The 16,432-nt window shown below is 41.4% G+C and overlaps 1 protein-coding gene across 2 annotated transcripts in view; it reads left to right on the top strand.

The window, feature by feature from the left end:
• The window catches only part of CAMKMT (calmodulin-lysine N-methyltransferase), a 445,018-nt gene that overhangs the window by 391,033 nt on the left and 37,553 nt on the right, over nt 1-16,432 (top strand). The window contains exons 10-11 of one of the 2 annotated variants that reach the window (XM_003262802.4): nt 3,296-3,427; nt 8,897-9,453. In XM_003262802.4, coding sequence (XP_003262850.1) covers nt 3,296-3,427; nt 8,897-8,974 — 210 coding nt within the window. In that variant the 3' untranslated portion in view covers nt 8,975-9,453. Of the gene's footprint in view, nt 1-3,295; nt 3,428-8,896; nt 9,454-16,432 lie in introns of those variants that run through there. The other variant, XM_030800134.1, reaches the window with a different exon arrangement.

The raw sequence follows: 16,432 nt of genomic DNA, 5'->3' as shown, positions 1-16,432 counted from the left end.
ACAGTGAATGAATGGATGATGGGCTATTTTCCATCCTAACTATTAATCCACATCTCAAAGGTGTCTGTATTCAATGAACTGAAAAAGAAAACAAAACTCCTAAGTAGTTAGAGATTAAAACTACTGCCCAGTCTTTCTCTTTCTCGTGGGTACAGTGCTGTGCACAGAATGCTGCTCTCTAAAACCCCATCATAGCAGCTGACTCTGTAAAAGCTTCTCGGGAAAATCTTTTCAAAGGAATAAGCAATAGAACATGGCTTTTGAATTCCCAAAGACTCAAATTCTTTAGATTACTCAACTTCTGGATTTAGTTTATTGTCTCATCAAATATTGACTGAGTGCTTACTATGTGCTAGGCACTGAGAAAATGTAGTGAATAAAACATTAGAATATCCTGTTGTCATGGAGTATGCATTCCAGCCAGAGAAGACAGGGCAATAACAAACAAGGATACAATGTGTGTCCCTGGTGGTAAGTGCTAAGAACAAAAATAAGCCCGGCAAGGGACTGGAGAGTGATGGGGCAGGGGCTGAATTCTGAACAGGGTGGCTAGGGAAGGACAGGTAAACTGAGAGCTGAAGGAGGAAAGGGATGTTTAGGCAAAGAGTGCTGTCACATGCTTAGCTGCTGTCCCTTACAGCTTACCCCAACCAGGGCATGTGGAGATGCATTGCTTTGTCAATGCAAGGATCAGCCCAACTTAGATACCTGTAGCCTTGTGAACATGATGCTATGCAGCTTAGATAATAGCTGTTAAAAACCAACTCTTCAAAGTGTTACTGTGAGACAATTTTTTGCAGGTGACTTTTAAATAAAACAGTTTCCATTATTCAAAAATCCAGAATGGCAACTAGCTCTTAGAAATGACTAAAATGACCTACCAGCGTTCCCTGTTGTTTTTTTTTTCTAATGGAGACTTTTGCTGTCCTGCTGAGACCATGTATTATATCTAGTTTCACATAAAAATGAATTTTTGCTGCTAAGTTTGAAAACTGCCTGAAAATAGCAATTAATATTGAAAAAGCTGACAGAACCTTAAGTGTAGTGGCATGATTGGTGCTGCTATAATTATGTGCCTGAGTGTTGTACAGGCCGATGTAAACACAGTATGAAAACAAATTTCGATGCCCAGGACAGTGTAGCCACATATTTTCTTACAGGTAAGTGAGGGTGAAGGGGAGAGGGAGAGAGAATTGATAGAATTTTTAGAGCACTGTTAGGTGGTGTAGATCTTTCTAATCTTACATCAGTATAATCTTTCTAATTATTTTCACATTCTGCATTTGATCCTTACAATTTGTTGGGGGAAAAAGGCAGGGCAGGCTTTGTTCTTCCCATTTGATGGATGAGAAAACTCAGTGGATCAGTGAGGATGGGTTAAGGTTCTTATCTACAAAATGGAGAGATTGGACTACATTATTTCCAAGGTTCCCTCTAACTCAAAAGTTCTATGATTATTTTCTGATTGTCCTGAGGTGACACAGCTGTTTAATGGTGGAGACTCCCCTTAAGTCCAGAGTCCTTCTGCCACAGTTCCTCCTTATATTCTTCAAATTCTTCACTGTATGTTTAATCATCTGTAATATGCAATGTCTCCTGTACAGGGTTGTTGAGAAGATCGCTGAGGGGATTAAAGGGAGGATTTGTGAAGCACCTAGCACAGTGGTAGCTATCATTATCATTGTCATCACTGTTACTAATAAGGAGACAAGTAGTGTAGTGGAGAGAGCATCAGTGCTGGGGCTTCTGATCATTCACTGACAGAGTTGATAATACCTACAACATAGGGTGGTTTAAAGACTAAAGGAGGGTTGGGCACGGTGGCTTATGCCTGTAATCCCAGCACTTTGGGAGGCCAAGGTGGGAGGACCACCTGAGGTCAGGAGTTCAAGACCAGCCTGGTCAACATGGCGAAACCCCATCTCTACTAAAAATACAAAAAAAATTAGCCAGGCATGGTGGACTGTGCCTGTAATTCCAGCTACTTGGGAGGCTGAGGCAAGAGAATCTCTTGAACCCAGGAGGCAGAGGTTCCAGTGAACCAAGATCGCACCACTGCACTCCAGCCTGGGTAACAGAGTGGGACTCTGTCTAAAAAAAAAAATGTCTAAAGGAGATGATGTTTATATGAATGCCTAGCCCAGTGTCTGACTACACTATACCTACAGCATAGGGTGGCTTAAAGACTAAAGGAGAGGATATTTATATGAATGCCTAGCCCAGTGTCTGACTACCAGATACTCAAGAAATGGCTGGCTGGTGTGAGTGATAAACCACCCTTCATAAGAAACTCAGATATATTTTCATGATTCCCTCAAAACCTAAAGAGGCATTTCACAGAGGTGAAGTGTAATCTTGAGAGTAACAGAAGCATATAGCCACCTTTATTAAAAAAAAAAAAAGAAGAAGAAGAGTATGAAGTTTGGCCATTCTGTACACATCTGAGAGGAAGGAAAAATCCACATGCATCCAATAGTTAACAAATGGTCATTGTGAAGTTTAATGTCAGATGGTCTTCTGAAATCCAGTACATACTATATTCAGGTCCTCCCGTTCTCCCTACTGCAACAATCACATAAGATTGTGTGGATTATTTAGAAAAGCCTGTTTACCCTCATTATACCACTTTCTTTGAAAAGCAATCATGTGAATACTATGAGGAACTGTTTTGCTATAGTGATGACCATTATGAGGGATTCAATAAAGTTGAAAACCAAGATCCTGGAGCCTGTATCTGACAGCATGGTCACAGAAAAGGCCAGGGGCAGGACTGAAATATGAAAACTCTCCAAGAGGAATTGTGGTTACTTGTCTCTATGAAGGATTTCTTGGTACTGAATTTTCAGGGCTTGAAAATCTAACAGATGTAAGCATCTGTTGTCACATGCCCTGGGACTGTGTTGGGGAAGTGTTGGCAGGTGCTAAGGAGTCACAAGGTGAATGGCACTGCCCTGGACCAGTTACTCTAAAATCTAGTCAATGGCTTAACCCATTGGACCTGAGACAATGCATATTGTTCAGAACACCAGCTTTCAACCACATTTTGTTTTTTATAAGTATTATTTGAAAAAGATAAAACACAGCAACTGGCCATTTGGATGTGAAATCGATTCTTATTTGATATATATCTCTCCCGGAAATTATTCTCACTGTGAATGTCCATCCTGCGTAGACATCTCAAGAACAATCGAGTTTTTCTACTTGAGAGCAGTACATTAAATGCTTTGACCAATGTCTGTTATGTTTGGTTACCTTCCAGTTTTAAAATGTGTGAATTTCCTTTTTACTGTTCTAGGGGAAAGCAATGGTATTTGCCCCACGCCGAGGGAATACTTTAAACCAGTTTTGCAATCTAGCTGAAAAAGCTGGTTTCTCTATCCAAAGACATGAAAATTATGATGAACACATTTCAAACTTCCACTCCAAGGTTAGTTTTCTGCTTGTGTTAGATAACACTTTAATCCGCATTGCATTTTGAAGAGATCATGGTCTTTTTGGCAGGTAACCTAAATATTTGATTAAAGTACTCCTTAGGTGTGTTGCTTCTGAACAGCTATTTGTATCTGATTATTTTGTGTGGTAAAGCCATCTTTTATCTTTGCATGTCTAGAAGGATTTTACAGAAACCATTCCTGTTTACTCTTTTCTCTGAAACAAACTAATCTTTTCATTCATAATAGACTAATTTGTAGGACGCAAGGGGAGGTGGCATAGAATGAATGATAAACATGCATTTATATTTTAATGAAAAACCTTCAGCTTTTAAGTAGGTTAAACGCTTAGCCGCACTGAAATAAATAGAAGATGAATGTCTAATTGTATCATGTTGGACTGTAAATCTTTATCTCTGCTTGCTTTATAGCTGGGTCAGTTGGCAGTTTGAGACAGTTAAATCTCATACAGAATTTCACAGTTGTGGGGTTATATGTCAGATCGAGGCGCTACAAGATTTAGGTCAAAAGCACTTATCTGAGAGTGATTTTTAAGCCTGCTTACATAAAGCAATGTTATCAGCCTTTTTATTATTTATAGGTATAGAGCAATATAGGACACTGAGAGGCGAGTGTTTCGCTGAAAACTTTTTAGGATTCTCACATTTGCTAGTACATGTCACAGTGACTAGTATAGCATGTATTATTTCAGTAATTTTTTGCCTTACGGAAATCTCCCTTCACTGAGCTAGTCTGACCTTGGCAAGAGACTTTAACTCGTCATGATTTCACAAGTTGTAACTGCAGAAAAATAAAGGCCCGAGCTTAATTTTCTCCTGGGACAATGTGAACAGCATCCTTTATTACCCAGGACTATAATATAATGTAGAAGTGTGTTGGCTTTTGGAAAAATATACGCAAAATTAATCTGATCTTCCAAGCAAGAGAAAGAAATTCTCACTTTCTGGAACTGAATTTATTTATTTGAATCTTTAAGGTTCCATTTAGCCTCTGGGGGAAAAATGGTGCTTTGTGAACTGAAAGAGTTAAATCACGTCCTCTCACTGGTGGAGTCAGGCCCATTGCTCACAATCAGAAAATAAAAACAGGATGGTATGTGATTCAGATCTTACCAGCCTCTCTAGAATGATGTTTTCACCTTTTCAATCCCTCCTCCTAAAAAAAAGCGGGGTTTTACCTGGTAGGAAAAGGGTCCTTCCTGGCTCCCTGGACTCCTCCAGCCAAAGGAATAATGTGGCTTTCTCTCCAGGGTCGCGCTGGAACTACAAGGATCAGCTGACAGCTGCTTCAATGTCGTGCCATTCACTTTCTCCCTAGAACAACAAATGCTTTTAGTTTCCCAGTGACAGCTCAGGAGAGCAGAGGCGTGGGTTTCTCCACCAGCAAAGCTGTTCAGCATTGTGCCTGATACCCTCTGTCTCCTCCCTGAAAGATCTGAGGAGTGTTGGGACATGTCAGGCACACCCACCTCTCCTTTGTCTAGAACTTCAGAGTGTTAGCGCCTGGCGGCCAGCACACCTCCTCTTTTTATTTCCAACGTTGTACACTACCCTGCTAAGCGAAGCACATAAATAAGTGGCCTTATTTTTACTCTGGTCATAATTGCTGAAAAGTCAAATTCACAGTTTGCTGACATTGGTACATTGGACTAAGAAATAGTTCTCTTCATTGTTGGGGGTGGGGAGAGTGTAGAACCCTAGGAGAATATTCTGCAGAGTTGGCACATCCTGGATAAAAGGTATAAACGGGCGCCAATGATATATATATATATATATATATATATATATATATATATATATATAATTTTTTTTTTTTTTTTTTTAATAATGAGAGCTATTTCAGCTGGTGTGGGGTTCTGCTTCTAGCAAAAGAATGCCTCTGGTCCCTCCTGTACCTGCTCCAGCAGCGGGGATACTGTGTGCTGACCGGGCTGGCACGTGCAGTTGTGCTACTTTGCAGGAGAAGGAGCTAGCCCAGAGGCCGGAGCAGTGAGCCGCGGGCCACGCTGGAGGGAGCGGGCAGCGCCGCTGCTCCTCGCCTAGCCCCATGCCCTGCAGCAGGGCGCGAAGGCGGAGGCCCAAGGCAGCACCCCTGCCCCCTGCAGCCCTGCCCGCCCGCCCGGGGCTCCGGGACGCGGCCGCCGGGAGCCTCCACCCTGGCGGCTTTTGTTGGCCGCGTGCTAATAGCCAGGGCTTAAAAGTTTTCCATCTTGAGCGGCAATCAGCTTTCTTCCTCTCCATCTCTGGCCAAAGCCCCCTCGTCCCTGGGACGCGCTGCTCCCCAATGGAGGAGCGGCGTTTTCCTTCAGGCTGCGTGTTATCCTCTTAGCCCTACTGTGTTGGAATAGAGCGTAACCAGCTGGAGGACTGTAAGACGCCTGATAATGCCGCTCTTTTCCGCTGTCCCGTCTTAATCTTGTTACACAAATGGTCGTGAAGAGATTCATGAATTTTAATTTTGCCCTCTGCATTAGTGCCTCGCGTCACTCATACACAGCTGCCTTCGAAGCCGAGTTTTTCACCCGTCCTCTTACAACAGGGGAAAAAATTAGTTACTTGGCAGTAGTGCAAGGTAAAAAAAAAAATCTACAGATTTAGGCAACCACCCATGAAGCTGATTAACAGTCAGTGATCAGGAGGAACAGCTTTGCCTCTTAAACTTTTCACCTCTCATTGTTAACTGTGAAATTTTATTTCCGTTAAAAAGCAAGCCTGTAATCAAAACGGTGCCATTCTGCACTTTTCTGCCAGTGCTTTTGTTAAACTGTGCCCACACCATGCAGCCAGTGTGCTCAGGAACCAGGCAGCCAAAGGTGTAGTATGTTTTAAAAATATTGCTTTTCAGTCCATCCTTGCAAGGGGAGAAAAATAAAACACTTCCCTCTCCTCCCCAGCCTTTTGGTCTCCTCAAGGCTGAGAATCAAATTCATTGCCCTCATAGTGTGGTTCAAAACCTTTCAGACAGTAAGATAGCAAATCGTTTTGTAACATAGAGATGTGACTTCGAGATTACAGCTGGCTTGATGCTAGTTGGTAAAAATACTCTCATTCATGCAAATGTTCTTTGAAATATAATTTTATATGCCGTGGGGTTTTTTTAATAAACTTTCGCAAAACCACCCTGAAGTGTTTATTTTTGTGTATTTTTGTACGTAGCTCTGAAAATAGGCTTGGGCTGCGCTGTGAAGTCAGCACATTGTGTTAAAAACACAGCCATATTGCACTTCTGCTTATCTATTCAAAATGCCACATCACAAGTGGCTGGTGCTTATAATCTGTGTGGTGTGCTGTTGATAATTGTGGATACTGTAAAGGGTAAACAGTCTGAACTCCACTCCTGCTGCTGCTGTTCACGCCGTAGTAAGGCTGAGCGTGTTACATCCAATTATGAAGTAAAGCATAATGCTACTAATAGCAGCTATATAATTTAGTTTAGTCCTCAAAGACCTGTTTTAACCTATGAAATTGGAAAATTGTTTTATTCATGATTTGCTTTTTGTTCATTTTCTTTCAAGGTGCCTTCTGATATTTGTTAAAATTGTAATTATTAATTGGGCAAGGAAGTACAGCCTGGGTAAATGGAATTATTCTTAAAGCTCATAACATTCCCCCATCGAAGCAAGTATTGGCTAAGAGCTTTGTGTGTGTTCAAGTACCCTCACATAACAGACTTGCTTGATTCAGAAATGATCCAGGGCTGGGTTATAGTGTTGCCTTTGAGGGTTGTCAGCTCTTCCCCATTGTGGAAAGGTCTCACAGGCAAGACAGGGCTGGCCCCTGGCCCCTTTCAGCAACGAAGCCTCCGCTTTGGCCTCCAGAGGTCAGCACAGAATCCAAGTTAAAAGTGATTTCTAGCCCATATTTACAGAAGAATTATTTATCCCACATATTACCTCAGGGACTTTATAAAGAGCTCATTTGAGTCTCTGTATATTAGTGCATTGTGAGTGAGTAGGTCAGCTGACTGCCACTGAGTAATCAACTTTCCCTTATCCCCAATCCCCGAGGAAAGAATTGAACTAGCTTGGCCCTCTCTTCCCCCTATAAAATACTTCAGTGAGCTCCCTCTATCACTAGGGCAACTGGCAACAAAGGTATTTACAGTTGGTAAGTCCTGGTCAGTGGGTATGGACTGGGAAGTTGGTGAAGCCATTTTCTCAGCATTTTCTATAGACTAAGTAGTAAGGTTGGAGGACCTGTGTTTAGGCTTAACACTCTCGCTACTTTGGTAGTAGCGAAAATCCACAAGGATCTTCCTAAATAGACAACAAATCATCTGTACACGAAACAAACTCCTTCTAAGAAAACAGAATCAAGTCACCTCAGTGACTGTACCACCGTCAGTTCTTGGGAAAGTGGATTAGAAAGTAAAGGCTGAATTAGCTTTATGTTCCCCAGCGGAAAAGGGGAAGTGGGCTCATGACTCCTGTCCTTGTGACAGCATGTCCATGTCATGGTTTGGGAATATGATTTAGAAGGAACATGCACTTCGAAAAGATTCAAATTAACATGCCCCAGAGGGACCAACCTGGGACAGTGTGATGTTGAGACCATTCATTTTGCTTTAGGGTGGGTGGGGTGGGTGGTGTTTGACTAATTTAAACAATAAAGGAATTGACTCCATGTATAATTTAAAGAAATATTTATTTTTTATTCTTATAATCTAAAAAGGAATTAACAATTGGCTCATAAATTCCAACTTCAAAAATATTAATTTTGTCTTTATAAATAGCAAATTTTTATTTGCTAGAATAAATATAAATATAACTTTAAAACTATTCCAGCTGAATGAAGAAAAAGTGTACTTTATATGTGAGAAACCCAACTGGATTTTAAAATCTTATCACAGAAAGATCCTCAGAACTTCCCTGCGCAATATGGACAGGAATGTCGCTAGTCTAATTGTTGGAGTATGTTCTCCTCCTCAGAGAAAAGAATTTTTGAGTGACTTATTATTAATGTTAAAACCCCTAAGAAGCACCTGGAGAGCCTTTGCAGTGTCTTGGGCCCCACAAGCCTTTCCCTGTGCCCAGATGTTGCCACGGACTCCAAGCAGTGATCTGAAATGCCCGCCTGCCTGAATAGTGTGGCATTGTTCAGAGGCAGAGGGTACAGAGAGCAGAAACTTCTATGTCAAATGGCCAGTCAGGTGATGATGAATGAGCCCCAGCTCTGCCTTCAGTCAAGTGCCTCACAGTTTATAGAGGTCAAAGTGCAGTTTGGGTATTTATGAAAAAAACCCTACCCACCCCCACCAAAAACAATCCCCATGTTAATGTATAGAATTGTCACATTAGTGCCACTGAGAACTACTTTGAGTTGCTTTTCTGTGATTTATTTTTCCAGAACTATATATTTGTCATCATGATACTCAACATTAATATTGACCGGTAAAGATCCCTGATTGGAGTCCCCTTACCTTTTTCTTTCTATTATTGTTTTCAGTTGAAAAAGGAAAACCCGGACATATATGAAGAAAACCTTCATTACCCGCTTCTGCTTATTTTAACCAAACATGGATAGAAGATTAAGCTTCTCAAAGACGGAGAAAAATATCAAGTGCACAGGGAATATTTTTACAAAAACAGAAATCTGTAAGGGGTATAATCGCCTGCCTGCCCCCTTTGCAGCATTTCACGTGTGGGCTATGGACTTCACCTGTCCTCACCCACGTTATTCCCCAGCTGCCCTCTCCAGCTCCCTCCCCGCCTCTTTTTACACTCTGCTTGTTGCTCTTCCTGCCCTAAACCTTTGTTTGTCTTTAAATGTGTATAAGCTGCCTGTCTGTGACTTGAATTTGACTAGTGAACAAACTAAATATTTTCCCCTCTAATTGAGACAGAACTTCTTTTGATGATACCCATCCCACCTTTTTTTTTTTTTTTTTTTTGGTCTTTGTTCTGTTTTGGTGGTGGTAGTTTTTAATCAGTAAACCCAGCAAATATCATGATTCTTTCCTGGTTAAAAAAATAAATAAAGCATATCTTTTTATCACCCTCCAATTAATTGTATTAAATCCGCCATCCCTTTCTCTATCCGTCTCTCTCCTTCTTTTTTTCCTTTTAAACAGTATGTTTTTTTCCCTATAGATGTATTAGAAATGACTACATCAGCCCAAAGCCTCATAAACTGACCGTTTGTCCTCTGGACACAATAGCGTGGCCAGCCCTCTGCTCCTCCTCCCCAATTATGTGTGATTAGTCTCAGTGTGCTGTGTCAAGGAGGGGGAGTGTGCTGAGTGCTTATTATCTGTTTAGGTACAAGAAGAGCACATTTAGGCTCTGACTATGAATGAAAAGTGAGCCTTTATCAGGGCTTAAATCTAACTGCTGCTGTTCTCCAGGCCTCTTTCAAAATAGGTCCTTCCCAGAGAAATTTTGAGTAAATGGTTGATAAACCAGATTGCTACCAGGGGGAGTTTTTTAAAAACTGAATCACACAATTATCTTATTTAAAATAAGTATATATTGTTATATGCTGTGATTCAAGTGTATGGTAAACATTTAATAGGTGCTACCTAGGATTAAGAGAGAATGACTTTTCTGCAGGGAACCCAAGCTTATCCTTGCCTAGTGCATCCATGAGATGCTCTAATGCCTTTTGTGGAAATTCAGATGTTTATCTGTAAGGAATCATCTGTGCCCACTTTAGCAGTAATGTCATTAGTAGGTTAGCTATATATCCTCATATCTTTAGTAGAGGCAAAAACATGTATTCAGTGTGATACAATTAAAGTGATAGGTGAGAGACTGGGGGTGCATCCTTTTGCATGTTAAACAAACTTAGCTGTCATAAAAGCAGCGACTCTCAAATGTCTTCTCTGCTCACTTCTATCATCAAACAAATTTTTCACCATCAGTTTGCATGTCCTTGTATTCACCACTTTTTCTGCTCCATTAGAGCACCTAGATGGATCTCAGAAGGCATAGGTCAAGTCGCAGTTAGATCATACATTTCTTTCTCACAAAAACTTGAATTGCAATGCCAAGTGATGGGCTAACATCACAATAACAGCAATTTATTCCTCTTTGGATAAAACAGCAGTCTATTCTCAGTGCTAGATAAAGACCAGGGCAATGCAAACCAGCCATTTAGCTGAGTAGTTCAGCTAGTGGCAGCTCTCCTTTGGCGACTGTATAGGTTGCACACTGGCTTCATATTTTCTTGTTTAAAAATTAGAATTTGGCATGTTTTAAAAGGCAACACAAGCCATTCCATTTATACTGGTGAAAATACAGCAAAATTATTTCCTCTGTAAAACCTGCAACTAACTCTGCCAGACAAAGAAAACGCATCCCTGTAGTAGCACCTAAGATGGTCTATTCTTTTTTCTTTTTAAATATGGAACAGCAGGACTATGAGAATATTTTCTTTTTTCTCTCAAGAGAATACGTGAATTGGCAAGAATTCAATTTGCATTTGCGTGTTGTGGGTGGAGAAATCCAGTGTTTATGTGTCTGGGAGATACTATATTTTAAAAAGTAAACTAGGAATGTATTTTTTTAAATATCTGAGAACAGTGTTTCAGAATTGAACTGTTGCTACCAAGAGATACCTAGGCAGGAAATTCACTTATTATGTAATTAAAACCTAGAGAATCTCCTATACAATGTTAAGGGTTTCATAGATCTGCTCTTCATGGGATCCTCACCTGGAAATATCTCTAGTCCAGGTTCTTTGAAAGTTTGTAAGAAATGTTCTATATTATTGAACAATTTTAGTTTTTATTTTCCCAAAGTTTAATGGAATGCCAATATTGAAAAGTGAAATAGAGCAGCTTTGAAAGTTTGTCCATTTACATTTCTTTTGAACTTTATGATTATTTCTATGCATCAATTGCAATTGAAATGGCCCATTCCATAATTGCCTATGTAATTATACATGTGTTTGTTTCAGAAAGGAAGCCTGTCTGCTTAGGAAATCCTAAGAATAATATTTCTTTTCTTTGTGTACCTTTATCTTCTGATAAAACTCATGATTTTCCTTTGTCATACTAAGTAGATTTGGTTGGATGAAAGAATGTTTCTAATATTGCCCATGGTCAGTTCTAACGCTGTGAGATGAATAGCTACGTACAAGTTGGTTATAAGAAATATATTTTACTTTATAGCAAGACATATGCCGTGAATTGGGATAAAAGTGCTAGAAAAGACTACCTAAGAGGTTGATGCTATTTTGTATAAATTGTGTATTTTGTTGGCTTTTTGACTGAGCATGAAAATGTAACTTCCATTAGGGAAGGGTAATTTAGGTGCTCAGTATTCAGCAGAAAACTTGTCAGGGCCATAAAAGCTTTTCTGGCTAGTTCCTCGGGTGTTTTCAGAGAAGAGCTGCCCGCCCCTTGCTGATTTTCCCTTTGGCTTCAGTATGGGCTGAATTTACCACTGCATACCTGTTGAATCAATTTGGGGGATCCAGCAGTTAACTGAGTGAATGGAAGGATTAGTTGCCCTCCGGAGCCCTATTTCAACAGCCAGGTGTCTGTCCTAAACTAGTTAACTGCCTTTGACAGCTGAAGAACCTGGTTTTAATACCAGAGGCAGGAGGTAGTGGTGTTTTTTCCATCTCTCTGCTACCAAAGTGGGGCAACCTTCTCATGAGGGTTAGGTGGTTTTTGTTTTTTAATAGGAACCCAGCTACCATGGATTTTGTCTTTGTGCTTAGTCAGCATTTGACTTGTTTCCAATCTATGCCAGACAAATTCATTAGCATTGTCTGGCAAGAACCTTTCATTGGACTCTGGGGGTGGGGCAGAATGCCCACATAGGGGAGAGTCAAAGTATATGTACAAGCATATACACACACACACTCACAGGAAAGATTAAGCTATTTAGACCTGAGATCTGGGCTCCAGCCCCCAGATTCCAGGTACATCCCCATCCTAGATCAAAATCCCCTGAGTTCAGGCTGTATGAAACATCATAATTATGTTGACTGTATACCATAAAGAAAAAATGGATTTGAAAGTCAGGCTGATTTTAGGCAGGGTAAATATGTTTTCCTGAGTGGACTATTTCCAAATTAGGAAGGAGCCTGTTAGTGTTTATCAAACCATTAAGCCTGAAATGCCACTTTTAATTCTCACATTTCATTTTACCCAGAGAGCTTACCTTCCAGGTTGTGGCTAAATGCTCACAGTGTTCTCTGCCCTGGAAGTCTGTGCATTTGGAGTCTGTATTTTGCCTTTTTTGTCCCCCTGACTTTTCAATTAATACATTTTTTAATAGATAAAACAGATCATACCGTGACTTTTAAAATGTCAACAAGCTTGTAAACAGAAATGTAATAAAATGGCTAATAGGAGATTCAATAGTTAATAGAGGGCCTGAAGTGTGAGCAAATACAGTAGCTATATACTGGAAACTGTGCAAGTGAAGATGGCTTTAGTATTGCAAACTGAGGAAGAAAATTGTTTTTAATTAGCACCTTCATAAGAACTGCTGATTAATACTGTTTTGTTTGGTGAAAAGCTTTCAGCTGAGTAATTTGTACAGCCATTACAACAGTTTTGTTAGAGCGGGACTCCTGTTGTTAAACACAAACAGCAGATGATAATGGTGGAAGATGAGTTTGTCATGTAACAATTTACCTTATTGAAAAAAGCTTTATATAAAACCCAATACAGTAGGTACCAGCAGAAATCACATATTTTAAATCCTTCCAAAATTGCAGTGTGCCATGCTTATGGTTTTTTTTTTCCTCAGAGCTAGAAGCAGATTTTATATCATTTATAAAATTATATACACAATTTAAAGGTGGTGTAGCGTGGACAGACCACTTTCTTAGCAGCAGTTTACATTGGAGCAGTAAAGTGGCGTGTATTCAAACATTTCCTAACTACACAAAGAAGGTGGAAAAATGGAAGCCTAATTAAATAATGTTACTCAAATGTAAATTTGCATTGCGACTGGATGCAGGGAAATAAGAATTGGTGTTTCTGCCTTAGGTGGGTTTATCATGTATAGGATCTTAAAAAAAAAAAATCTCAACAGAAGTTTAAGTAACCTTTTTTTTTTTTTTTCTGGTGATGTTTTAACTGATCCAGAGGAAACAGTGCGCAATCAGTGAGACCTGACCAGAGAATAAGAGGCCGATTTCAGTGAACTCCCATAAAATGGATACTTTGCTAGCCAGAAGCATGGGAAATTGTGTGTGTGTGTGCTTAAAATAAAATCCAATGGTAAAGCATATTTGCATTAAAATATTACGCTAACCAAGGCTGGTAAGAACTGTAAATTATTGGAGTGGCGTAATAGAGCATGAGATTTTTTTTTTTTTAGACAGGCCTTCGGGGTAATAACAAGGGTTGAGGCTCACGACAGTGCCAAATAAGCTTTAGACAGCATAATAGTCTGCAAAGAAAGCCACAGAGCACTAATGTGAAGGAAGAGCTGTCCACCACATGCAGCAAAAATCACCAAAGGTCATTTTATGGTAGCAATTGTGACATAAAATTGGTGGTCATGCTACATGTCTAATACTCAGCACAGCTTTATAAATGATGGGCCCCTAGCGATGGCTGTCATTAAGTGCTTTCATCATAATAAACTTTAAACTGTTGGCTTTATGAATCGCCAGCTAGCTTCAGCTGTTCGTTGGATGGAGCTTGCAGTGCCTTAAGTGTGACAAGACCTATTAGGAATTGCAACCATGTTTCAAGCGTACTTGGCTTCCCCACTCCTGGGGTGATTGCTGCCTATTAAACGGCGTCTGGGAAGATTTTCCTCCAGCAATCTCTGATCAAGAGCTTTTTTGGGCTTTGACCTGCATTTCCTTCAAGACTTTCTCTGAGGAGTTTTATAAGAGCAAAACTCCAGAGGATTTATAGCCACTTCTGATTAATACCTTTCCAGTTTTTCTAGCAACTCTCCCACTGCTGCATAGAGAAAAGCTTTCATTGTTCCTGAGGTGCTTATTTGTGACCTTTTTTCTGCTTCCTGATTCCCTCTAACGTGTTCTCTCAGTGAAATCCTCGGGGTGGAACCCAGACAGTTGGTGAAGTTGTTACAGCTGGAGAGACAGAGAAGGAAAGAGAGAGGCTGTTATATTTTTAAAGGATTACATGCAGAGCAGCCTGGCCCCGCCCATTTAAATACTAATGTGACGTCATCTGCCGCCCGCTGTACCAAACGCATCCTTAATGAGCCCTCGGTGTAAATTGAGCCGACACATAAAGATTTCATGATTCAAATTACACTTTCATTAACCTTTAGCATGGGAAGTCTTTTAGTTTCTATAAATCTTACAGTGGCTTACCGTCTGTCCTACTGATGTGAATAATAGATGTGCGGAGAATCACTCTTTAAAAACCCAGGGTTATTTAATTCACAAGGGCTAAATACATATTTCAGACTCACTTAGCAAGAACTTTAATTACTTCTTGTTGCTTGTTCTGACTTTGAGGCCACCCCTCATCCTCCCACCCCGTTTTCTTCTGCTTGACTCATATGTTTTGGAGATGGTAAAAGCTTTCAATGTCTAAGTCCCTGTCTTAATACTCTTACTTGTCTTTCTTTTAGGCTAAGTAGTGTCCTAAAGATAGTTCAGGGAATGTCTCAGGTGTGGACCATTACACAATTAAATTAGCAAACCTCAGAGGGCTTGGATTAGAACCCGGCAGGGAACACTTGGGGATTCGAGGGCAGAGCTAAGCTCTCTGAATGGCAGTGGCTCTCCCAGGAACAGCGAGGGTCGGCCCGCTTGGTAGTCTCAGTCACAGACTTGTCTTACCAGATAAAGTATTGCAGGCACTCTTTTTTTTTTCCTGGGAGTGAACAGGAAATACATTAGTGAATGTGTCAAGCCGAAGGGAAAACAGGAGTTGGAGGGCTCGTGGCTTTTCACATACAAAGGCATCCGCCATCCCACCACGGGAGCCGGCCAAGGCTGGACAAGTGCATTTTGAGGCTGCTGCCCAGGTGCAGGAGGAGGGGGCGGGGCGGGCCGCAGAATGCCCCCGAACAAAGGCGCCTCCAGGGGCCTGTGCAGAGGTCACCTGCTGCCTCCGGGGCAGATTAAGGAGGACTGCAGAGGGCATTTGGAGGAAATGGTGCTGTGCTTCTTTGGGAAATCAATTCGTCCCACCCTTAATAGGGCATTTTGCCCTCCCTCTTTGGGAGTCCCAGGCAAACGTGCTTCCAGGTCTCTCAAAATCAGTTATAACAGACTCACGTTTGAAGAGGCGGCACCTTTCCCTGCCTGCGTTCCTTCAATAGCCTGTGCCCCCTGAGAATCTCTTTCTGCTCTCTGCAACATCTCACTTCCCTTTTCTCTCTTCTTTGGGCTCCCCCGCCCCTCTCTACCGAGGCCTCTTTCATAATTAGGCTGAAAGTGGAACTTTCCCCCACTCCCTTACTTTGAGATTTCTTTTTTCCCAGTGACCTGGGCTGCACTTTGCCCCCACTCCCTGCCTGCCAATCTCTTCAGGGTTAGGGCCTCTCTCTTTCCATTCTTGCCTCTCCCCCTCCTTGAGAGCTCCGGGAGGCCCAGCCTCCCTGAATCCGATCGGCTTCCAACACAGCAGCCCCCCTGTGGAGGAAGGAAGAGGCCTCCTCAGAATGAATGACCGGTAAGGAGGTTTTTAATTTGTCTGGAGCTACAAGAAAAAGGCCTCAGAGCAGCGTTCCCTCCCTCACCTCTGCCGCCCACGCTGGGCCACTCTGCCTTCCCGGTGGGCACCGAGGCCGCACCATCCCAGGCCAGGTCCACGGTGAAAGCTGGGCGGTGGGATCTGAAAATGTTGGCTTGTTGTCTGGGCATCACCTGTGCAATCTAGAGTAAGGACTCGGCTTTGTATATGAAATTCTACTTTTTGATGGTTTGCAGCCTACCAGTGTGAGAAAGGTGGAAGTTGAACACGATGTGACTGTCAGACTAGGTCGGAAAGTGAGCTCAGGCCATCACTGTCTTGATCTGCAGTCTGCCTTCTGATGGCCGAGCTCTCCTTGAGCTTGAGGGAATGTCACCATGCTGTTCCCAACC

The sequence above is a fragment of the Nomascus leucogenys genome, chromosome 19 (genome assembly GCF_006542625.1).
Source record: "Nomascus leucogenys isolate Asia chromosome 19, Asia_NLE_v1, whole genome shotgun sequence".
NCBI classification, from domain to species: domain Eukaryota; kingdom Metazoa; phylum Chordata; class Mammalia; order Primates; family Hylobatidae; genus Nomascus; species Nomascus leucogenys.
This window is presented reverse-complemented; position numbering and strand designations above follow the sequence as displayed.